This window comes from Pieris rapae, chromosome 20 (genome assembly GCF_905147795.1).
Source record: "Pieris rapae chromosome 20, ilPieRapa1.1, whole genome shotgun sequence".
In the NCBI taxonomy this organism is placed as follows: Eukaryota; Metazoa; Arthropoda; class Insecta; order Lepidoptera; family Pieridae; genus Pieris; species Pieris rapae.
Window position 1 is genome coordinate 7,364,735 of NC_059528.1, and position 25,304 is coordinate 7,390,038.

Here is a 25,304-nt window from a genome sequence, read left to right on the forward strand (position 1 = left end):
ATTATTTTACGTAATTATTTCGAAATTTAATTATTTTATTTATAAGATTGTTGTATAATTACAAAAATTAAAATGATTTAATTTATAACTGAGAAAATTAAGAATATAATAAGAACAATATTTTTATGAATTTTATCGTTTTAAACATATTATTTTATATACTTGTTAGCGATAAGGCCGCCTATAGCATCACTATACTAATAATAAATAATTAATATATTTATTTTAAATAAAATCAAATTATTTTTGCGTGCCTGCAGCCTACAAGTGTAATTATATTTTTTAATTCTCGTTATTTATTCATAAATATTATTTTTAACTTAATTTTAATTTAAATTCTTATCTACGTACTGTAATTATGCTCATATAAACCACATTTAAATGGAAAATAATTATCTTGAAATTTCGCTAAATTAATTTTCTTAATTAAAAATCGCAACTTTCTTTTAATATAAGCCTTTAATTATTCTACATTAGCACATCTATTAAGAGTTATATTTTTAATTTATTTATAAAAAAATTGGATTTTTATATAAGTAATTTTTTCAGTGCGATGTTTTATAAGGATTTGCGAGAAAGCTTCCAGTAACGTTTATAAAATTAATATATTATTCTAAGCCCTGATATTAAAATGACGCGTCAAATTAAGGCCCATCAAACCGGCTGTATGAAAAATCATAAATCGACGCTTGGCTGTGTGCGCGACGCTTAAACTTTTACTTGTAAACTTTCAGTTACAGCTTCCTTCCGGACAACCTTGCGCGCGCGCTCAGTCAGCGTCCGAACGCCGGAGCGAACACACGTACTAGCCGGTACCGCGAGTGATACGCCACGCGACCCGCATGTGCTTTAGTGATCCTTTAGTGCTCTGAAGTGGATACTCGAAACGGAACCGCTGGGCCGATCGGCCCGGGCGGTATGGAATCACCGCAAATGTACGACGCGGCCGGCGCACCGCCGCCACCGCCGCAACCAGACCTCAAGAAGACCAACGACGACAAACGTACCAACTACCAACCACCAGACTTAGACCCCCGGCACCTAGACTCCGATCTCAATGAACAGGAAATCAGTTTGGACCTACAACACCTCATCGAGGACCAGTTCCGCGGAGAGGAAACGATGGCCCTCTTCCAGGAAATCCTTCCGGGAGGACGATCACCCCAACAGAGGCCCTTCGCTCGCACTACCTTAGCATATATGCCGCAGCCGGTGCATTCCGGTGCGTCATACGCTGCCCCAGTTCAACCTAATTCACACGAACAAGCACCGCCAATTAAGGAGGAACCTCCGGAACCACACGATTTCAGAAGATCTGTTACTTGTGCCCAGTATACCGGACAGTACAATCCTCAGCCGCCAGTAGGTGTAAGCGGACCGTATGGGGGTGGATTTACCCCATTACCTCCCCTAGGTGCTCCGCTTCTACCACCCTTGTTAAAGCACAAACCGCCACCCCCAAGACGCTCGTCTGGTAAAGGGTTAGATAAAGGTACTGATGAGTACAGAAGGCGAAGGGAACGCAATAATATAGCAGTGCGAAAATCACGCGAAAAGGCCAAAGTGCGTTCAAGAGAGGTGGAAGAAAAAGTTAAAACCCTATTGAGGGAAAAGGACGCTCTGTTGAAGAGGCTAGAAGCCGTCACAGGGGAGTTAAGTTTGCACAAACAAATGTACGTTCATCTGATAAATCTGAATCACCCAGAGATCACGGAACTCTGCAGGTCGATGCTGCAGCTAGGAGCGCCGCATGCGCCGGATCATACGCTCTGACCATAGGTGAGTGTGTGCGTTGTGTCGGTGTGAGTGTGGTGTGCATGTGTGCGGGACGCATGTGTGTGAAAGTCGTAAATCGGAAAAGGATTTGATTTTATGGAACGTTATGCAATGTTTATGACTGCGACATATTTATTTGTATGTAATTCTCGTATTGAAATATATCAATACGTTTAAATTGGCTTTCAGATTATTATTTGCAGGTTAACTTATTTAAATTTAAGTCATATCTAATATATTTATTATAAAAAATCTTATTAAATAGTTTATAGTGTTTAACTATTAATATTCGACTATGTTTCTTTTTGTTTTAACTTTAGACTTTTAAAAGCCCGTGCGCGGGTTTCAAAAGATTAACTTATTCGTTTTTACAACAAACTCCCAATAATTAAATCAATTAGAGAATGATCACTAAATATATTCGAAACTCTTATTCAACTTAAATTAATAAATAACGTATTTATAAATTTGACGATAGGTTCAATGAAATTGAGTAAATTTTTAATTTTAAATGAGCAAATTAAACCCAATCCAAAAAAATCCGATTCCAAGGAGATTGGAATCCCAGTTAAAAGAATTAGTATGAATCAAAACTAGGGAATAAAAAAGAGTGGCGGAAAGTTTTTTTGCAAGTTCTTCTCGTCCGCTCTATGCCCTTGACTTGCGAACTAACGTGGTATATGACTAGTCATTTTTGGTTTTAAGTTTGCCTAAAAACTTTGCCATTAACGTAACATATATTAAACTTCCTAGTAATGATCACCAAATTACAACAATTTGGTTAAACGACACGAAATAATTAAACGCAATGAGTAATGAACTAACTTAATATCATTCATTACGAATAAATCAGGAATTGTAAATTAGGCCAAATTAACACGTATCATCAAAAAATTATTAATGGATATAAAAATGTTCTTACCCATAGTCCTAAGCTCGAAACGCAATATTAAAAATACTAAAAAGTTATTATATATTATAGTTGGCTCAAGAAAAAACACTTCGTATACAAATCGTTTTTCTATCGCGTTTATTATATATTTATTATCTATTGCGTTTTTAACCCTAAAATTACCGTACTCTATGTGCGTATTAAATACAGTGAAAACAAGAGAAAACGTGTCCAAAATTACCAACGTCACCACGCGTTTTGCATTTAAAAATGGCGCGACTTCATGCAATAGTTACTAAGAATTTTTTATAAGTTTAAAATCAACCAAAGCAGTGTCGGCTTAGTGGTTTTGTGCGACTGTACCCTGGGGTCGTAGGTTCGATCCCCGGCTGTGCAGTAATGGACTTTCTATGTGCGCATTTAACATTCGCTTAGGCATGCATTCTGCATACGAGTCCGTGAATGTAAGGTTAAAAAAAACATATTTATTTAAGTAATAAAAAAACATTATTAATAATAAGTTTCTCATATAAATAAAATATTTTTTTTGTAATGAGAAATAAAGTTCTTTAAACATTATATTTTATTACTTGAAATGGTTGATACAAATAAGGAGGAATATGTAATTAGAATAATTGAATAAAACAAGCGTTCTGGACAAATTCAAATTCATTTATTCATTTAGGTTACACTTATGAACGTCAAAAATGAAAAATACTTGTATTAAATGCATCTAATTTTACATTTACTGCCAGTTCTCAAATCAAGAGCGTAGAACGGAAGAGAAGATTTCTGCTTGGCACCACCACTATGTGGAACCAGCTTCCCACTGAATTATTACCGAACCAATTCGACTTAGGGTCCGTCAAAAGAGCGTAGCAATTCTTAAAAAGCGCGCGCTTGCGAGCATTCTGGCAATGCGGCCATGGGCGGCGGTGTCACTTGGCATCAGGTGAGCCTCCTGCCCGTCTGCCTCCTGTAACTTAAAAAAAGAAGAACTGGCATTTAATCTCATACTGATGATTCCGAAGCAGCTAGAAAGCTCAAGCCCAAATAGTATCTAATTTAATGTATGATGACGTGGTTGTCAAGAAACAGTCTAAACAAGTCTTATAGTGTAACATGTCTTAGACACACAAAGACAAATGTGTGTGTCAGATGGTGGACCACGTTTGCTATCACGAAACAGACATTTGAGGCTCAAACCTAAAAAGGTTGTAGCGCCATTCATATGGTAAGTTCACGAATTTCTCTGTAACCTTGTAGGAACCGAGGTTTTGGAGGACACAAGCGGCCTTTGAATTCTGGCGTGTAAGGCTTCTCTTCGTCTTGGGGCAGGGGTGTGTCAATAAATTTCCAACTCGTATTTTTAGAATACCTTGAGTCATTTTCCTCACGTTTCCTATGTTTTGGTCACGTTTTCATATCGGACGTTTATTATAAATATTATAGCGTGAGTAACTGAACTAGTAACTGAAAAAACAAAAGAAACAGACAGGCAAGATGAAAAGTCGGGGAATTTGTAGTCAGGAGTCGAAGCTAGGTATTGATAATGAAGGCAAAAATAATTAATCAAATTAATATAAGCAAATAATTCAAAAATAGTCATACAAAATTTCATCTGAATTATATTTTTGGAATTCCATACAAAATGTGAATTGTCAAAATTTTTGATTAAGCGCCAAATCTCGTTTCTGATTTTTACCCTAAACATCTATAATTAGACCTCTTTGAAATGATTAAACCGCGTGGAAAAGTGACTAACTTAACACCGAACTTTTGAAACGGAAACGTGACTCGATTCACGTTGTTAACTTGACACCATTTTTCGTTTTAAATTTCTTGTAAATACAAGCAAATGCTTACAATTTCAGGAATATTTGACGTCAAGCGAAATTTAAGCTTTGTATATAAATTTGATTTCCAATGATATTATTTTATTAATAAGTACTTTTCACCTTCGAATATCAATTGCGAGCTCTGAGTTTGTCCATGGGCGACGATCTCGTTTGGTAATTGTTTGTTTTTTCAGTTGTTAAAATAATTAGATTTAATAACTGAAGAAATTTGGATTAATAAGTTTAATTCTTAAGCCTTCAGAAACTCCAGTATCAAAATCTTACTTATTATTATTTGATATACTAAGGGTCTGTTTCATAAGTTCCAAATAAGCTATTTATTACTTATTGGTAGGATGAACTAGTGTTTGTTGCGTTTCACGACTGTTAGATAGCACTATTCATTAAACACAAAGTGTCTTATTCGGAACTTTTATCATCCTAATAATTTATGTGTGACATAGCTATTTGGTACTTTATCCATACATTGTGAAACAGCCCCTTAATCTAATATATTAATCTGACTTAACGAGAGTCGGACTACTGAATCTTAGTTTTATTCCACATAAGTGTCAGCTCCGATATATTCGAATGACCCGAAATTGGTCGGATATATTTAAACCCATATTTACATCCGACCTACCACACAAAGCAAAGGAATCGTGAATTTCGTATTGAAATTTGTCCGTGCAAAACGGCATATAACTTTCATTTTCGCTTCTCATTGTACAATGAAATATAAACCTTGTGTGTTAAACACACAGTCCTTATTAGCTTGTGTAAGTTGAAAATTTTCGCTGCCTGTCCTAGATACAGCTGATATGCCTACATTACTTTTAACGTGTATCCTTGGTTGAAATTCTCTCATCTTAAATGATTTCTACTTGTATAGATATTTCGTATAAAAACGGAAGCGCCGCTGGCTGGCTTTTCGGTCGAAATGAATAATTCTTAATCTATTTAATTCTAAATTCTTAATTAATAAATTTAGTTATTTTATCAAAATACAACTATACAGCATATTCTTAAATTATATAGTAAAAATGTATATTGCAAATAAAACAAACTTATAAAGTATGGTCCCTGCCAGTTACGCTCTCAGTATTTCATTTAGGTACTCGCTTTACAGAAATCATTCAAACTGTTAAAACATCCCATTTGATAAACGATGTCATTTATTAATTAATTGAAGAATAGTTTGTGCTACTAATAATAAATTAAATATATATAAATGGTAATCGAAGTCAAATACATAGAAAATTAATGTCATTTAAACAGCAAAAGAATATAATTGTTCCGAAAATATCTGACATTTTTGATTGCTTTTAAAAGTTAATTCGCTTGAATTCTGTTAAATAAGGTTTATAGGTGAAAGTTTTATTTACTACGTTATGTGATAAATTAACTTTAATTATCAAATAAAAAAATATCTAGATTGTATCAAGCAGATATCGCTTTTTAATTTATTCAATTTTTTCTTATTCTTCAAACAGTTATATAAGCTTATCATAAATAGGTCATATATATGCCTAAATATAAAAACACAACCTAGTTAAGAGAAAACTGTCTTTAAAAAATGGACTTCTTATTTAATCCTGTGGACATATAGACATAAATCCCATTGAAAATTTTGCTTACGAAACTGTATATTTTCAACATAATTTGAACTTCCTTTTAAATATGACACGCCTTTCATATCGCATTTCAATCAATTGTATGCAGTAAATGCATAATATGATTATATAATTTGATACTCATTTATATGCTGCTGGCATTAATGAACAATTTATAAATTGTTTTCTTAGAAAGCAATATTTTTATAAGGCATTTTTAATGAATTGAAATAGTTGCTTGAACTTATAAGTTCCTGGTACCCACCATGATACAATATATTGTTGTTTATAAGCACAGCAAAAGCAAGTAGTAACAAAAAAATAAATCGTTCTTATGGAAATTATGTATAATATACGTTAAATTAAACTAAAAAGAAAAGAGTAAATTCTTAAAAGGCCGGCAACGCACTCGTGAGCCCTCTGGCATTGAGAGTGTTCATAGGCGGCGGTATCACTTAACATCAGATGAGCCTCCTGCCCGTTTGCCTCCTCTTCATTAAAAAAAATATGTAAGTTAAAACACGAAAAGAATAAAATCTAGGATAGTTTGGTTTATTCGAAATTAACCCGCCAAGTGATGATTCAGCCAAATTGTCATTGTGTGCGTGCGTTGTGTAGGTGTGCGTGGTGCTTTCACTTTTTTCGTGAATATACCTTTTGTGTTTTGGATGAGTGTATGCAATAAAGAATATAATATTTTCTTTAAATGAATGCGCGACTGTCGGTCAGTGTAGCATTGGAATACACAAATACACAAATGAATTCGGAATCGCGTTCTCTTTTAGAAGTTACAGAGAAGTTATAAAGAAGTTACCGAGTCGCAAATTGAGTAGTACATTACTATGTTTTTAAAATACAGCTAACATATGAAATACTGTAATTATATCGTTAGGAAATGAACCTTCACGGGGCATTGATCTGTAACACTTGATGGACGTTAAAAGTGCCAGTGATGCTTTTCCAGCAATTAAACAAACAAACCAAGCAATAAATTCGTACAACGCAGCGCTTCCATCGCTATATTTTAGAAGATTTTCAGCACTAAATCCGTGTTTAGAGTTAGAAAATATAATACTAATTCATTACATTCCTCCAACTTGGATTTTGTTACGTATTGAGTAGATTCTTGACTCTTGGGCAGTGTCACAGGTACTAATTAAATGTTTGCTTTCCTGGCTCAACGAATAATTATCGCAGTACAGCATACACATAGTACCCAATTTTTTTAAGTTTCTAATAATTAAATTTATAAATATTATGCAGTAGTTAACAATAACAAGAAAAGACAAACTCATAACGTATAGAAATATACTTTATACTTTTTTTTTAATTTCTAAAAACTTTTAGAAATTAAAAACAGTATCAATAAATTCTCGAATTATGGTGTTTGATTCATCAAAGCGCCTATCCGCTGGCTTACAAGAAATGACCGCGGTGCCAGACAGCGCCCGCGCAGCGTTTCGCAACCTGCGCGGAATGTGTGTCAAACGATCGCCACGCAAGAACCAGCTAGAAATAAATCACGTGCTTTGTTTTCACTTTCCATGGAATTACCTTAACACATTGTTTATTGAATAATGTCATTATGCCCCCGAAGTTTTGAGTGGAATTTCCGTCAAATCCTTGGAATCGTTGATGCGAATTTGATCACCCCTAAATAGCGTTATAATTTATGGAAATTGTTTAATAAGTAATTGATTTAAGTTTAGAATAAATAAACCGTTAATAAATCCAAATAATAAAATTATGTATGGCACTGTGTTGCATAACATCTGCGCAGGAGTTGAGTAGGCTGTTGGAAAGTTTTGGGGAAATCGGCCGAGTATTGTACGCTTTTTGTCAATAGGGGTAATTAAACTTGGCTCTGTGTAGTGCCATCTCTATTTAAACCAAGTGTAACAAGAATACATTTCAAGTGATTTAAAGTGTTAATCGATTTCCAATAATTCAAAATAAATTAAAGTTATAAATAAAACAAATGGTTATATTAAATCTTTTAAAAAGCTTGCAACCGGTCACGTTGCATACTGGTGAAATTTCACGTGGCCTTACGCTTACAAGGACCGCAAAACGTGACACAAAGATTCTTAAAGAATGTTTTCATTCATTGAAACGATTCTTACTTAAGATTTAGGGCCTATTTCACAATGTCCGGATAAGTTCCAAATAAGCTATTTATTACTTATTCGTAGGAAAAATAGTATTTTTGCGTTTCACGACTGTCAAATAGCGCTATACGTCATGAAATTCGAAGTATCTTATTTGGAACTTTTATCTTTCGAATAATTTATGTGTTGCATAGCTATTTGACACTTTATCCATACATTGTGAAACAGGCCCTTAGTATATTAATAATTTTGATGCGCTAAAACCCTTAGGGGTAAATTGCAACCATTCCTTGGTCAATATTTGGATTTGAGATATCATATCTATATATATATGATGGAGTTCATCAACGAGATGGAAAGAAAGACCATTAGTGCACAGTCGGGAATCGAGTCTCGGATGTACGGGGAACGAACGAAGTCTCATTTGTTAAGTGACGTGGACATTCGATGCTACAGGGCTTGCGAGTGCGTTGCTGGCCTTTCGTTATGTACTTTGAAACAAGCTTTACGTTACGTAATCAAGTTTTACGTTCTTTGCTCTTATTGGAACATGTATTTCTTTCTCCTTGGTACTAGATGCTCCCATTCCTACGTGCTACGCTGTTAAATGCTAGTTTTTCTTATTTACTTTTCTTCTTGATTTGTAGATATCATGAACAATATGGAACGCCTTTTAACGTGTGAAAAACCTTTCGATTACCAACTTGTTTGCTGTGTCAACGAACTAGCAAATATAGTGTCATTTTGCCATTTTTAATTGTATTATGACTTGGATGACTGCCAATAATTGATCTATTCCGATTTCCGAGATAATTCTTTCTCTTGTCCCTTGTATCCTTATTCATATATTCTGATCTTCACTCGATCTCTCTCTTACCCCTTTTGATCTATAAAAATCCTCAAAATCATTTTTCAGTTGAGTGCAGTTACTGCAAATAAATAAAGAAATTGTTTTTTACAGAACAGGGGGAAAAAGGGGAGATTCTCCTAATCTTAATAATTACCAGGTTCTACATGAATTACTCATTAATGAGCGATGTGTTAAAAGTGTGAAAATAAATCCTAGTTAAAATTCGTTATTTAAATGAATCGAACGAATTCCCGAATTATGTAAAATATTATATCGTTCAAGGCAATCGCGTTTCCGGTTCCTTATCAAATTGTTAGTCAAATTTAACTAAATTAATAACCATTGTGATTCGCACAATCTGTATGATTATATCGTTTCATAGAGTTTCTTAGTCATTCCGCAGATGTTGACATTTATCAACGGGATAACGATTTCTTTAACGATATTTGTTTATAAGTTACGTGCACGTGTGTGCGTGTTACAGGAGGAAGATACAACGATTTGTGTACCAATTCCTAAAAGGCCTGCGACGTACTCGCGAGGTCTCTGGCGTTGAGAGTCACTTACACACATCACTTATCAACCGATAAGCCCACTTTATGTTCTATAAAAAAATCGATTTTTTTAAAACATTTTTTTTCGCCAAGATATTATATTTATGTGTTCTGATAGATTTTTGGGTTTAGTCCGTTTTTTATTTTGCATACATAAATAAGGGTTCTCACTAAACATTCGTCTTAGAAATCTGGCAACCCTATACAGTTCAACTATTTTCCCAGCGTGCAGTTATCTCAAGTACGCTGTATCTAAAGTACCGGATAGTGATTCATACAATAACTGACATTTTCATGCTATTTTTTATATACGTTAAGAATAATCAATCAATACTAGATAAAGCTTTAAATAAATGCTTTTAAAACTGAATTTTACGAAAATCTACTAACGACGATAGATAAGTTTCAGCGTGGAGATCTTTATTTAAATTTACATAATTACTTTATATATTTTATGTACCTAATTTTATTTATCAAAAAAAAAGCTGAAAATGTGCTGAATCCAGTAGCACTACAACCTTAGGTCTGGGCCTCAGATTTCTGTATCAGTTTCAAGATCCTAACAGGCAAGTAGGTGATCAGCCTCCTGTATCTGTATTTTTGGGTCTATGGCGGTTTTCGGACGATCCATTCACCATTCGATCGAATGTTAAATGCGCACACTATTGGTGCACAGCCGGAGATCGAACCTAAATCTCGCGGATGAGAGTCGCACGCTGAAGCCACTAGAAAAGCATTGTGTATAATATCTAAATTGGATTCGCATAAATGTTATAATAGGCGAAATTCACGATGCCTGATGTAAATCAATAAGCCCAGAGTTCTTCTCAATCGATATCTCTACGTTTGTTTGTTTGTTTATTGATACGGTTTAACTGTGTCAGTGCTATCAACACGCGCCCTACATAACCCTACTCGATATAGTGGGACTGACTCAAATCTGAAAAAAAAAGTTTTTTACAGAACTGCATATACGTTTGGCCTTATGTTATATATGTGGCCTATTCAAGGGCGCGTGTCTCTATGCCTGTTTCACCGCCGCTTAAATTAACACCCATTTTATACTGTCTAGAAAAGCTTTAAATAAAAAAAATTAAACGTACAAATTATGTATAAAAAGTATTCTAAGTTCAATAATAGTCACCGATACTACACTTTCACTAAGCGTAAAACGCAGTGATGAAGAGTAACTTGAAATTTGACTTAGGGTCCAGGAAAAGGGCGTACCAGATCTTAAAGTGCCCATGGGCGGTGGTGTCAGGTGATTTCCCGTTTGCCTCCTGTTCTTTAAAAAATGCCCGAACCTATAATTGCTACCTCTCGTAGACCTTTCAAGGATGTTATATAATAATAAAATCCCGTTTTATTTCCAATCATTACAAATAACATTATAAGTATATATAATATATTTTTTTTTCTTGTTATCCTAATATCATAGCTTCTATCAGTACCGTCGGTCAGAACCCCTTCACAGGTAAATGCCACAACTGTGTCCACGGCTTTCTATCTCCACTCGCTTGCTGCCGCTTCTATTTCACTGTCCACCTTTTGCTTGGGTACGTCCTCTTTTTCTTCCCCTTGGTGCTTTCCATGTAGGCTTTAAAGTATAACTTGCTATATGCCCATTGCCGCTTCTGTATTTTTGTTAAAGCTAAGCATATTAAGAACTTGTGACCCATAATTGTCACTAGAAGCAAGGGGGAAACTCGTTCATGAATTAATCTAGTAATTTACAACTTCATAATTAATTGTTTCATTATTTATATTAATGTTGTCATTGTTAAGCTAATAATAATTTGGAAATTCAAATATAAATGCACGTTAGCTACAACGTGATTCCGCGGCGAAGCCTTATAAACAACAAGAGCAAGCCTTTTCCTCAATGTTGTAATACTTAGAAAGTAATTTCTTCTATTATAACTTGGAAATATTTATAAATTTAACTAAATTTATAAGGCCGTGCTGGCCTAGTGATTGACTTAATTGCTCGCATGGAAGGAAAATTGACATCATTTAGTAGACCCAAAAAGTCGACGTGACAGACATAGGCTTGCTTATTAGAAATCAGTGATTTTTTTGCCTCTGAACCACTCCCTGGTCTGCTTTGATCTGTCTTCTGTATGTTAAACATTTTTGACATGTATGTTTTTGGGTACCCAGGGCTAAGTTTCGGAAGGATAAATCTGAGGCCAATACCTTTTTTATAGGTTATAGTTAGGTCTAGATTTTTGCCTCACTCTTCTATACGTAAACATTTTTTATATGTAATGTATGTTTCTGGGTACCAGACATTAGTTTACGGGATTATACAAAAGTCTTCTTACTACTCCTGGGATCTCTTTAGAGTTACCCTAAGTTGTTTATAAATAAATTACTAAAGTAATGTTTGTTATTTTAATTAAATGAGGAGATATGTATTAAAATCTGTTTTTGTAGCAAAAAGTTAATTTATTACGTGCAATCAACACGCCGAACATGCGCCGAATGCGCACGGTTTGATGCGCGCACGCACTTTCACTACGTGCGTGTGTGTGTGAAGGTGTGGCGTTCTTTTTTTATGTGTCCCACATTTAGTGCTTACGTCACACGCGTTGATCCCGCGTGCAATGTCATCACTTATGTAATGCACTATTTGTTTGATTATTATGAACGCGTTTAGTCTGAATTAAACTCAAAAATGTATAGATAACAATTGTCATAGTACATGATCTACAATTTCAGTAGCAAGGATATCAAAATTAATTTATTAGTATGACCGACAACGTTCTGTCCACACGTTTTAAACACAACATAAAATACAACAAATAACAAAAATGTCTGTGTAAAAATTATGTGAGTACCATTCGCAAATCCACTTGAACTTGTTTGGGAGTTTATTATTACAAACATAGAAGAATTATAATGGTAAAAAAACAACAGACATTCAAAACATCAAATGTTTTGCGGTTAAAAAGTAATTATATTGGAAAATGAATTAATTTATCTATTCTTATTTACGATTCTATATATTAAAATATTGTTTAATCATTCCCCGATCTTCCACAAATATTTGGAGATCAATGTTCAGGTATTTCATAGTTTTAGCGAGCCAAATGAACAGCATTTTTTATATGGATTGTTGTTTGAAGGTATTTACGACATATTATTAATTAATTATTTTCTTAATAAATGTTTGATGTTAATAATAAATAAGTATGATAAAGCAATTATTTCCAATATTATATATTTAAGTGATATTTGAAACAAATCTCAAATCACTTTGAATTATACTGCAATGATTAAAAATATTCATAATAAAATCAGGTACTTATCAACAAACACTAACACATAAAATCGTGAAACGAAAAATCTCCCGAAGTTCGCTAGAGCGCCATAAAAAATAAGTGAATTGAGGTCATTGCACTGTGAGAAGGCAATGCACTCTGCTGCACTAAATTTTGATAAATGTCACTCACCATAAAACTAGTATGCTCATTATCTAAATGTATTTAATTAGACAAGCTTTGATAAGTATATAAAAATTAATTACTATATTTTTTTGTTCCCAGCACACACATTAACGTATAATAACAATAATGAAACACTGATAAATAGAAACAAATTTAAAAAGGCCTCTGGCAGGGTTTAATGCCGGTATATTATATTATCTGTATTGCGATACTTATTCGTTGGGTGAGGAAAGTACCAGCTCTGGGGTTACCGGTACTATCTGCTGCCAACTTCAATGTTTAATTAGCACCTGTCCACTTGAACCCCACGTCCCAACAATCTTTATTCCGAAGGGAATAAAGTTGGAGGAAATAATTTATTTGAGCCGTGTATTTTCCGCCTGTTCTACATAGTCAATTTCCTTAACAATTGGTTACACAAGTCAAAATTTTTTGGTATTAAGTAAAACTATAAACTATTTTTTTTTTCAATCGTTCCATATGGTGAATAATTATTGTATTTTGAAAGCTAGTAGGTATGCACAAAGACGTATGGGAAAAAAGGATATTTTAACCATACCATAAACAAAGTTGTAATTGTCAAACGATAACTGTCAAATGTCACCGGTAACGAACCGGTATCGAAGTATTCTTTAAAAAATTTAAACCTTTTAAATTTATATCATTTGACCTAAATATTTGTAAATCTGTGGCGCCGAACCATAGAGTAAGCATGTAATTAATCTGTTAAGTTCGTGTCAATTGTCAAAACTAGGCATTGACGGTCACAATAGCGCCAAATGCGGACCCAAAATTCTAATTTCAAAGTGATTACATCAACTTGAACTAGTAGCAGCTTCGCACGTCCCACTTTCTATAGCATTTGAGTTAAACCGCCAAAAATTGTTGCATAACTATGAACATTGAGTCTCTGGGCTTATGCAACTCTTGCGCAAATGTGAAAGTTCTTCCGCGTTATGTAACTTGTCTTACTAACACAGTTTGTGCTTGCCCTATTAATTAGGATTTTTAATGTTCTTGAAAAGGTATACGTTTAAAATGTGACCATTTAATTTTGAATTTGGAATTGCACTTCTAATGTTCCGTGTGCTTAGATTATGAATATAAAGTGTACAAAGGTTTTAGTTGCGAACATCATGGACTGCAAAATGAACCAATCACTATCATTTACAAACGGGTGCTTGGCTACTTTGGCCATATTGAATATAGTTCTGATAAAGGTAGGGAGGAGTGATGGCAGGAAAAGTTGGGGTCAAGGAGTAGCTTTGGTCTGACCAAGACAAGCTAAGGGTAGAGTGGTTTCACAGAAAGTTGACGTATCGCTTAGGACTTTTCAAGACGGACATTTCAGTAATAAAGATTACGAAAAAGACATCCAAAGCAAGTTTTGCCTGACTTCTCGGAAGCAGATGATCGCGTACCGCGTTTTAGGGGATCTAGTAAAAAAAAACTTAATTTGAAATCCTTATTAAATGTATTATGATAAAAAGCTACTTTCAAATAAGTTACATGAACATCCGAGCTTTAATATCCTTATTTGTCGTATCCGGTTGTCAATGATTCGTTTGGTTTTGACACACTTTCTTCAACACTTAGGCACAGAGTTAAGTAATGGTTTGAAACACAATTTACCATAGATTGACGGTATTTTTTAATCGGTCCATATTTTATGTTAATATGTTATATATAATATAATTATTTTAGTTGGAGCTTTCGTTATATAGGTGAGAACTATGACTCTGGTATGAGAAAGTCCAATACGTAGTGCTATCCGTCCCTAGTTAAATTAAAATGATTTTAGTTCAGCTATATTTTTTTTGATAATGAGAATTACTGTTTACCAGGCAACCGCCTAGATATAAAAGATATTATAAGAACCATAGATTATTTTTTATTAATAAATCCTTTTTTTTTTGTTACAGATTAAAGAAATTCAGAGAAGCTCCGTGACACGACGTTATTAGGTTTTAGTTAGCAAATTTATTTTGTGATTAACTTTGTCTGCATTTTATGAATGTGACGTTCCATTTTGAACTTAAAGCTTATCCTATCTATATACATTAAATACTTTTTATACAATATTTTCATAAAATGCAGAGAATCGGTCATACACGATAAGGATCTCAAATATCAAGTATCACCGATTTAAGTATATAATATCTAACATAAGAAATATATAAACGACAATAATTACTATTGAACTTGAAAGATTTAACTTTTTTACCTGTATTGTAACTGCCAAATTATGACAATATACTCTGTTTTGTAACTGCCAAATTATGACAATATACATTTGTCGATCCAATTTATTATACGCATAAAATTTCATAATTTTTTTTATAGAAATGAGCACAACAGATCACTGCCATTAGAGTCTCACAAACCTTAAACATAATTTCATTAAATCAGTCTTTTACATTAAGACTGTCATATCATTAAATCAGTCTTTTAAGTGAAGACTGTCAAAAACTAGATGCCGCTAGCGTCGCTCAAACATTGGTACATTTCTGTAAATTAGTTATTTAGAATAATTGTAATTTTTATGTAAATTGGTTGTATATAATTTGTCTTTGTTATTAAAATCCTAATTACGATACGTCGTCAATTTTATACGTGAAGGCTTACTTAGGACTGACATTGTATCGATGATTTTGAAATTTTCACGTGACTTAATGTAAATATACTATAAGAGTAATTGGGGTAAGATATTTTGTTGTTTACTAAAATGTTTATTCCTAAAGAGTACCTTTAAAATGTCGTTTAATTAGTGTAGGTTAATAAAAACACGATCTGGGCACTCCCGGATGATAAGTACAAGACATTGTTTTATACAAGCGTTGACATAACACAGATCATAGTTTATTTTCTATTACAAATTTACATGTAATCTGTTTTTGATTGTATTTATCTATGTACTTCAACATCAACGCTATATTTCACGGGTTAGGCACATAATACATAAGGTAGAGGCTGCTATTATATACATTGATTTAATACCAATAAGGTGAAAATAATATAAGCGATGGTGATTTATAAACGGGTTTTGAAATAAATGGTTACCATACTGATCCAATAAATATTAGAATAGACATTTCTACACTATTTTCAAACGGTGTTTTTACCCCACGCACTAATAGTGCTTTGAACAATTAGTGTGCAAATGACACTACTTATACATAATAGTTGTAAAAGAAATCCGTCCCGAGTTATATATTCTAATTCATTGTAAAAATATAGTAAGAGGATTTTTAAGAATATATTTTCACTACTTAAGTACGTATAGATTTTTATAAACGATCGTGTTTTTATTTTTAATGAATATTTTGGTACGCTGTGTGAGAAGGCCTGAAAGAAACAAAGTTTCTCCCTTTGCATTTTCCGTGCGTCATTATCTGTGGGAACCATATGATACCTTTGACAGGTTGAATGTAGTCTGTGGTTTAAATCAATTTTATTTATGTTATTTAATTACACAGATAAAGACGCAATTTGTTATTTTTATTCTATCTTTTATCGAAATGGTGCTACGTTTGATTATTTTTCTTTTCTCAGAGCCAAAGACATGTTTTTTTCAATCTTGTTCTGTTTTGTATATTTTTGCTTGAAATCTTTTTTCTAAGAAATGTTTACGGCCTTGATAATAATTGCGATTGATGTTATAGGTGCAATTAAAATAAATTTATTTAATATACAACATGGTTTTATTTATAATAATTCACGCAAACCTTAATATGATTTTTTGCCTACCTTTTACCTGCATACGAACTTATGGATCATGTTGTTAAGTCCCCCATGTGACTGTTCATGTTGACTATGACAGAAAAAGATAACTAGTTATTATGTTTTCTCTTTATAAAAACCCTTCACAGAGTTCAAGGAATAAGTAAAAAATACTGGAATTGATCCAAGTTTCCAGTTTGCGTTTAGCACATATTTACATATTTTGCTATGCATTTTTATCATACATTTCTGCAGTTGAATGAAATAAATTTTCAAAACGAAGTGTGATGCTTCATAGATTGATATGTACAAGAAATTAGTCCAGTGCTTAAGCTTACTTTTGTTCTGCCTTGGAACCGCGACCATCAGATCCTTCACCATGTCTTGCTTAAAAGAATATCCAATTTTTTTTCTACATATTTTCATCACTCGGCAAGACCGCTAGGCTATCAGGCCCTTAATTTAACCTAATATTCATCACGCATATAAGTTTTTTAAGGGTCCAAAGCCAAGGGCCTACTTCATATTACTTAGGGTACTACATACAAGCCGTAAATAACTATAGAAAAGAAATTGGAGAAGTTTTAAGGATGTTTTTTCACAACCTTACAAAAGAAATTATAGAATACATTTTAATATTAAAACGTATGTCAGTCACAGTTTGTTGATCACTTTGTCTAAAATAAGAAGACAATTATATATGTAATAATATTAGGTACAAAATAATACACATCTTGACTTTGACATTTTTATACCATAATTTAATTAAATCGTTCCACTGACAGAGTGAATTTGCAATGAATCACGTACGCGCTGCTGCCAAACGGTCAAGGGATGGCACTGTTAACACAAAGTAGAACATCTATATATGTATTACTAGCTGACCCGACAAACGTTGTTTTGCCATGTTTTTGTGCCAAAAAATTAAAGTTTATAATTAACAAAAAAAACATAAGGGATGATTGTAGAGGGGTGAAAATTTAGGGTTGCATGTATTTTTTATGGTGTATCGTAAAAAAATAAATAAAAAAAAATTTGGGGTGGACCACCCTTAACATTTAGGGGGATGAAAAATAGATGTTGTTCGATTCTCAGACCTACCCAATACGCACACAAAATTTCATGAGAATCGGTCGAGCCGTTTCGGAGGAGTTCGGTTACTAACACCGTGACACAAGAATTTTATATATAAGATATAATTATACCAACGGGAGCAGCGTGTGTTAAAAGTGGACGTCGTGACCAGGACACGAAAGGGAATAATTGATGGTTTGGACATCACCTAGACGTCTGTCGTTCCAAACCACTATCTGGAACCAGCTACGCACTGATCTTCGACTCGTCCTTCAAGAAAAGAGCGAACTTATTCATTAAGCTGAGCCCGCTGTTAATGTATGTCCATGGGCGGCTATTTCTTTTAACATCAGGTGGACCCCACCCCTTTTTTTCCGGTTAAACGGATCAATGAGAAGCGGATAACAAGCAGGATGTACGATACAACCGTGGGTTGTCAATCAATGAAGTACTGGGAACAATCCAGGAGTTACTGGGGATGGGTCAGGTCAAAGGTATCTATACCGACGATCTAATCATGACAGTGGATAAAGCGGGAGAGGTATGACAGGATCAAGTGGATATCCGTGATTTACCTTCGAGAAAACGGCAAAATCATGTGAGGTAATTTCTGATATAAGCTGGTATCATCCAATTCTTTACTGGTCAAAATTTTTTCTTAGTACATGTTGGGTTCATAAATTAAAATATAAAATTGCCATACCAAAAGATTCTTTGGAATCAATGGATTATTATTACGGACTCTTCATCTTAAGAACCTGGATAGCGAGTTCAGTTCATTTATCTCTACTTGGTTTTATATAATATAAATAAAATTGATAATAGAAACCCTTAAATAAAAAACGTCCAGCGACAAATTTGGAAGAACAACATGGTAGATAGTGGTCTATGGTTTGATTGCAGATACGTAGAACGCATTTTGTCTATGAAAGAAGTTACTAATTTATTTCTTATAAATGTCATCACAAGACCCAGAACTACTCCGTTCTGACCCTTATAACTCTAATAGAGTCTTACAATAGAACGCTTCTAGGTGCGATCAGGTCAGTAGCCTGAACCAACCAGGGTTAAACGCTTGGCAAGTTGACGGAATGCCGGTTATTTTTAACTGGCTCAGTTAAGTGGGACAACTGTTAGCGCAGATTGTGTTATTTTGACACATTAATGTCTCCGATTAATCATGCTAGACCATCGTTTTAACTAATTTAAAAAATAACATTTCAAACAGATTTTTCATATAATTGTTTTACTGCATTATAGCTAATAATATTTGTTTAAAACAGACATACAGTTATTATATTTTATAAACCTGCATAATAATAATTAAAAATCCTTAAAAGAAAACTAAAACAAATTTAAAAAAAAAGATTGCTTCCTGTGCCAATTGCTGCTGATGCCGCCAGAATCTCTGTATTGCGATATTTGTTGAGCAAAGTAAGCTCTATCGTCAACGGTACTATCTATCACCAACTTAATCATCTCTTTAATTAGCTGTGCACTTGAACCCTACCCAAGGTAAGAAAATCAAAGTGGAAAGAAAGACATTTATAGAACATCCGAATAGACAGGGTTCAAGTCAGTGGGTAACTGATTGGAGACAGAGAGATTTGGGCAAGTCCTCAAATTAAGTAGAACGGAAGAGAGAGGATAAATCTGAGGCCCTGACTTAAAACGTTAAGCCACAATTTTTTTACTAAGCTGGAGATAGATTCTCTTATCTATCCAAAGATAAGAGTATCTATCATCAATAAATAGGATTAAATCACAAAGGAGTGTGGTGTTTTTTATTATTTCAAATTACTCTGCTTTTCGTTTCCTCGTTATAATGTCCGCTGATAGGGTTGCCACAAATGATAAACTAGTTTGTTTTATTTATTACATAATATATCCATCGAAAAATTATTCATTTGATTACGATAAATAAATTATATATTTGTATTTAATATGTATAGACTTAGATTTAGTTTTATAAATATTATATTATTATTATATTTATTTATTCAACCAGCTGAAGGCTCACCTGATGTTAAGTGAAGAAACTCACATTGCCAAAAGGTTCGCAAGTGTAGCGCAAAGGTTGCCTTTTTTAACGTTTAATTATTTTAGGACAAGCTATATTTTGGAAAGAAATTGAAAATATCGTTAAATAAAATTTTCTAAATATTAGTTATTCGCACAGCCCTAATCGGTGCATGTGCAGTGTATTTATACCGACCTAATTTCTAAAGTGGGATGCGATTTGTGGGGCAGCCCTACATCGGCCCTCATAGATACGAGTGGATTTGTAAATCTGTTACACGCGACTTCGTCTACTAATAAAATTTCATCTAAATCCGATCTGTCGGTTGCTCTTTCATGGTTACTGGTTACTAATTTTGATTATTCAGACTTGATTCATTCCTAAGATCTTTAGAAGCCCCAGATTTCTTCTGATTGGTCTTGTTCAAGAGATTTTTTTATATCAAAGTACACTACATATGCCCATATTATATACTCTATATGCCAGGCCCAGTGACTTGCGCGTGCGACTCTGAGGTACGAACTCAAGGATGAGAGTCCTTCCTTCACTTTACTTCCTTCACTAGATTTTTTTGGGAACTTGGAGATACAATCCAACTGCTTCAAGAAGAGGATACTCCTCTGAGAATTTTCCAACGGACAGAAATCAGAACACTGAGGTGGCTGCAAAGAGCCCAGGGAACTTTTGAGTTTTCTGAAGGAGCTTAATGTCTTTATTAGCCAGGACGTACAGTGGACTAAATGGATGTCTATGCGGAATCCAAAACACTCCTCCCTCTAAATTCAGCAACGCCACTAATATGGGTTACCATGGGCTGCAATTCTTGCCCTTTAAGTAGGACCAATATCAATTCAATCAATAACTTAATTTTCTCGTATTGTATTTATTTTCTGCGGCGAATAATAAACGCAAAATAAGAAAAAAATTCACCATCGCGTGCGCAAATCACGGAAAAACACGATCTATTGTTTATCCCTTAATTGACTTGCAAGGCTTCCGGGTTATTTCTCACTGCAATTATATTTCGAGAAGGTATTCATTTGTATTAACGTGGTATTGTCACGACCTCGGGGTGACTTCTTCTTCAGTCACACTCTTCATTCAGGTCTTGATAACGCAGTCTGTCTTCCCTTCGGCAAGCGACTGCTTATCTGATGGTTTTTTTTATAGAACAGAGGCAAACGGGCAGGAGGCTCAACTGATGTTAAGAGATACCGCCGCTCTTTTCTTGAAGTAAGTCGAATTGGTTCGGACTACTGGTTACTTCAGTTAGACATGTCAAAGCAATTCGAATGCTGCCTGTGGCTTTAAGAAGAGTGTTTAAAAAAAACGCCCTTTTCGAAAACACTCCTCTTTTTGAAAAGGGCGTTTTTTTAGCGGAAAATGCGCAAACTTGTGTCTTCTTCGTCTCTTCGTCGTCTTCTGACAAGGTTTAGTCAAGGTCAGTCAGAGACTACACCTAGTAGAGTTTCAACTTCAGAAACAAACTGCCCGAGTCAGTGAGGGCCTTTATTGGATCGGTCCAGTGTTTAAGGAAGCAATACTCTTTGCACTTTGTTACCTATGCATACTGTTTTTTTGTATGTAATAGGAGACCAGGCGCGAGAGACCCAAAAAGTTTAGAACAACTCACGTTTCTTCTATCTTACTTAGGCCTTAATATTATTGAAACTTTTTCTGGAACATTTTAACCCCAGAGTTAACTTAGGTTTTACTTCTCTTAACCAGAATAACCGCTGGATTTTTAAGTGTCCATGGAATTCTAAACTTTTCTCATTAAAACCAAATTAATCAAGGAATAAATAAAAAAACTCGAATTGCCCCAGGCGTCATATGGATTTCATTAATTTTTATTTATATGTAGAACAGATATGTTCGCGCATGTAATTAATAAATGCTTTTTACAATCCACCTTATTCAGAAATAACTGTACTCAGAGTCATTACGAACTAGCTTTTATTCAGTGTTGAATATTATGTACAATGGGTATTAATTGCACAGTTGATATTATTAATCGGTTTGGTTTAAAATTTATTTTCCTTTATAGAACAAGGAAACTCAGCTAAATTACACTCATCGCGCTAATAAAGCTAAGCAAAAAAAGAGCTATGTAAACCTCGCAGTCTAGTCTGACGTCTAGTCGATATAAACTAGTTCAAGATTCATGTATAGAAAAAGAAATGTCTTTGATGTGAAGTTTGACATTCGACAGCGCGCGAACTTGTCACTTCATTTATGTTGTGAACAGATTACATAGATTAACAGAGAAACCTATAAAAACTTAATACTTAAAACTGTTACTGTTTACTGCACATTACGGAATAATAGACGAAATTGAATTCATTAACTTATTTATACATATAAAAAGCAGAGGTACGAATTAATAGACTGTGGACGCCTTCTAGTCTAGTTTAAGATACGTTAAACCATTTCTTTGTTCTGAAGTTTGACAATTGATTTATCACTTAATATGCGTCTAGTCTGTGGTGCACAGATTAGGTACATAGAATAATATACACACCTTGTCTCAGTGTTAACCTTACGGTTAAAATAAATAAATAAATAAAATATAAGATGACATTTGCATGCCTATTCATAATGTGGCGGATTTTTGTAATTTATGTAACTAATTGTAAAACTATCTAACTTCTAGCAAATAAACGATTTGACTTTGACTTTGAAAAATGCAGTAAACGGTACGAAATAATAGTAGAAAATTGAATTTTTTTTACAAATAAAATTCATTTAAAGCGAAGAGGTACCTTTAATCATTTATCATAAAATTTGACTTAATGTAATGACCCCTAGATAGAGCTGCTGGCGTCCACAATGAGTCGTCTTCGCGTTCAGTCTGAGCCTTATATTTCAACTCATCTGCAACTGTCAGACGAGACTAGGTTTGCTTGGGACGGCCAAGCTACCGCTTTCCTTGCGGCTTCCAATCAAGCGACTGATTGGGGATATGATTGGCATCTCTTTGGAGTGTATTGGCCTATTCATTTCCACTGGCCTCGCTTGGTCAGCAGGCTATTCGTATCATTCAAGATACTGTTGCCATGATGTATCAACAGTTGTATTATTTGTTAGTGCCTATAGTAGTTAGTTAATTTCTTGTATTTTTTATTATGTAATTTCATATGTTTGTTTTTTTAGTTTCGTCTGGAAATTTTATTCACTTATTCTTCACCCTTGTCAATTTGGGGTTACCTGTTGGGGTTACCTACCTAAGGCAGGACAGGAGGAGATATGGAATTATTGAATAATATTTATTAGAGACATGGTCCATATTTTGCATGAACATAGTCGACCACCTATTGAAACTTCATGTCATGCTAATAACAGGTCATATTTTATCCAAGATATAAAGCTATCGAAAGCATTTTCTTTGATAAATAACAGGCGATAAAACTATGTTTACAAAAAATCACATGTATGCAAATAACGAAACGCACACATTTTAGACATCAACGCACACATGCCCGAAGTAGGAAATCTCCAAAAAATTCCACGCATACAATGACAATTTAATTTCATCGTACACAAGTAGTGTGTAGGGCTTACCAAAATTCCACTCACACAAAGAAACGAGTGTACATGTTTAGAGTTCTAAATGATGCACACATCGACGCGTTGGGAATGAATGCACGTAGATGCATATCAAAATGCCCACGCGCACATACTTATGTAGATGTGTGTGTAACTAGGTCACAGAGATAGGCGGGACACGTGGAGGGCTGGCCCTTTTTTAGTGTACTGTTATATAATATTTTCCATAGTTATAATTTATTTTATTTTTTAACCCATTAAGCCCATATTTCGTAAAAGTCCCAATCTCGGAAAAAAAGTATTTGAGAACTAATATATCTCTATCTCTCATTCAAATTCGATATCAACAATACTAACTACAATACAGAAATTTCATTTAAATCATATTTGAATGTTTATGAGGTCTATAAGGTTTATAATGTCAGTTACAAGTTAAATATTTTGTTAAAAATTTCATCTTTTTTTTTAACACAAGTAAGTGTCCTTTTCTGTGTCGGTTAAGCCCTTACTCGGTAATAAATGCGCTGCGCGGGCGCGCGGGATAGATCGTTCACCCGAACTCTGCGGGAAATTAGCTTTTCATGCATCAGGAATATATTCATTAGCGCTGCTATCTAAAGTGAATAAAAGTGTGCTTTTATTAAACAATTTTAAAACCTAAGGTCGTCTGTTCGATTTCTGGCTGTTCACTAATATTTCTGCGCAATTAACGAATCTAGCCCAAAGCAACGTATGATTAGGCAGGCACAGGTGGTGGCTTGAATTATATCACTTAACCAAACTAATAAAATTGCACCGCTACCAAGTCCTAGTGTACTAGGACTTTATACATAACAAGAGATTGACATTGTTTGGCCTTTGTTTAACTTATTTCACCTAGCGTTTATGTCATCCTGGTACATTGTTATGGAAAACTTGCATTCCATTCGGTGTGTTTATATAATTAATACCACATACACACACATATAAACAAAACAGAACAATGTAAAATGAAATATTACAGCACATACTGTATCTTCTAGATTATTAAGAAGATTCAAACAAAACAATAAATAAATCAATGGCGCTTATCATATTAGGTCTGGGCCTCAGATTTCTGTTTTTATTTTATGATCGTGTAAGTAGGTGTCAGTTTGTGCCTGACACATGCCGTCGAATTTTTAGATCTAAGGCTTCTTTACGATGTTTTAGAAATTTAAATGCCGCACTGAAACCACTAGACCAACACTGCTCAGTATGATTTAAAAATACCTGAGCTAAGCTAAACTACCCAGCACTGCTAATGTTACCTTAATTCAGTCGCTAACTAATCCAATTATAATGTTTCTTAAAAAAAATAAGTTCTATGGGTCTCAGTGTATTTTTATATTAAATTAAAAAAAACACACTGAGATAAATTTAAATTAAATAAAAAATATTTTAATTAAATTGTAGATAAAATTTAGTAATATAATAGTATTTTTTATTGTATAGGTTGTCCCAGTGCCGATTTTAAACTTAAAATAATAAAAGAAAGAAACTGTCTTCGTAATATATTTGCGGATTTTATGTGAGGAATATTATACCGTCAAGATGTCTTCCATCACGGTGAATATTCAAAGTGGAATTTGCAACGTCGCAGGACGTTAACTGATATGGCTTTATTTCAGTCTTCAAATACTCAAAATTCGTATGAGTATCCATCATATATTATATATTTATTCTTTTACACCCTTAGTATTTTCTTTTTGTTTAATTTTCCTTACTAGGGTTTGCCTGAAAGACATCGCTTTTTAGCGATAATACTGCCCGTTGCATCCCTTATATGTTATTTTTTAAAGTTTGAATGTCAACAACGAATTAAAATAATTTAAAATAAATAAAT

At 33.9% G+C, this 25,304-nt stretch overlaps 1 protein-coding gene across 1 annotated transcript; it reads left to right on the forward strand.

Annotated features, from left to right (window-relative positions):
* The first annotated feature begins 750 nt into the window (after positions 1-750).
* Positions 751-16,771, forward strand: LOC110999487 (CCAAT/enhancer-binding protein). Its single transcript, XM_022268550.2, has 2 exons — positions 751-1,779; positions 15,003-16,771. The coding sequence occupies exon 1, from the start codon at positions 919-921 to the stop codon at positions 1,771-1,773; it is 855 nt and encodes a 284-aa protein (XP_022124242.1). The 5' UTR covers positions 751-918; the 3' UTR covers positions 1,774-1,779; positions 15,003-16,771.
* The last annotated feature ends 8,533 nt before the right edge of the window (positions 16,772-25,304 follow it).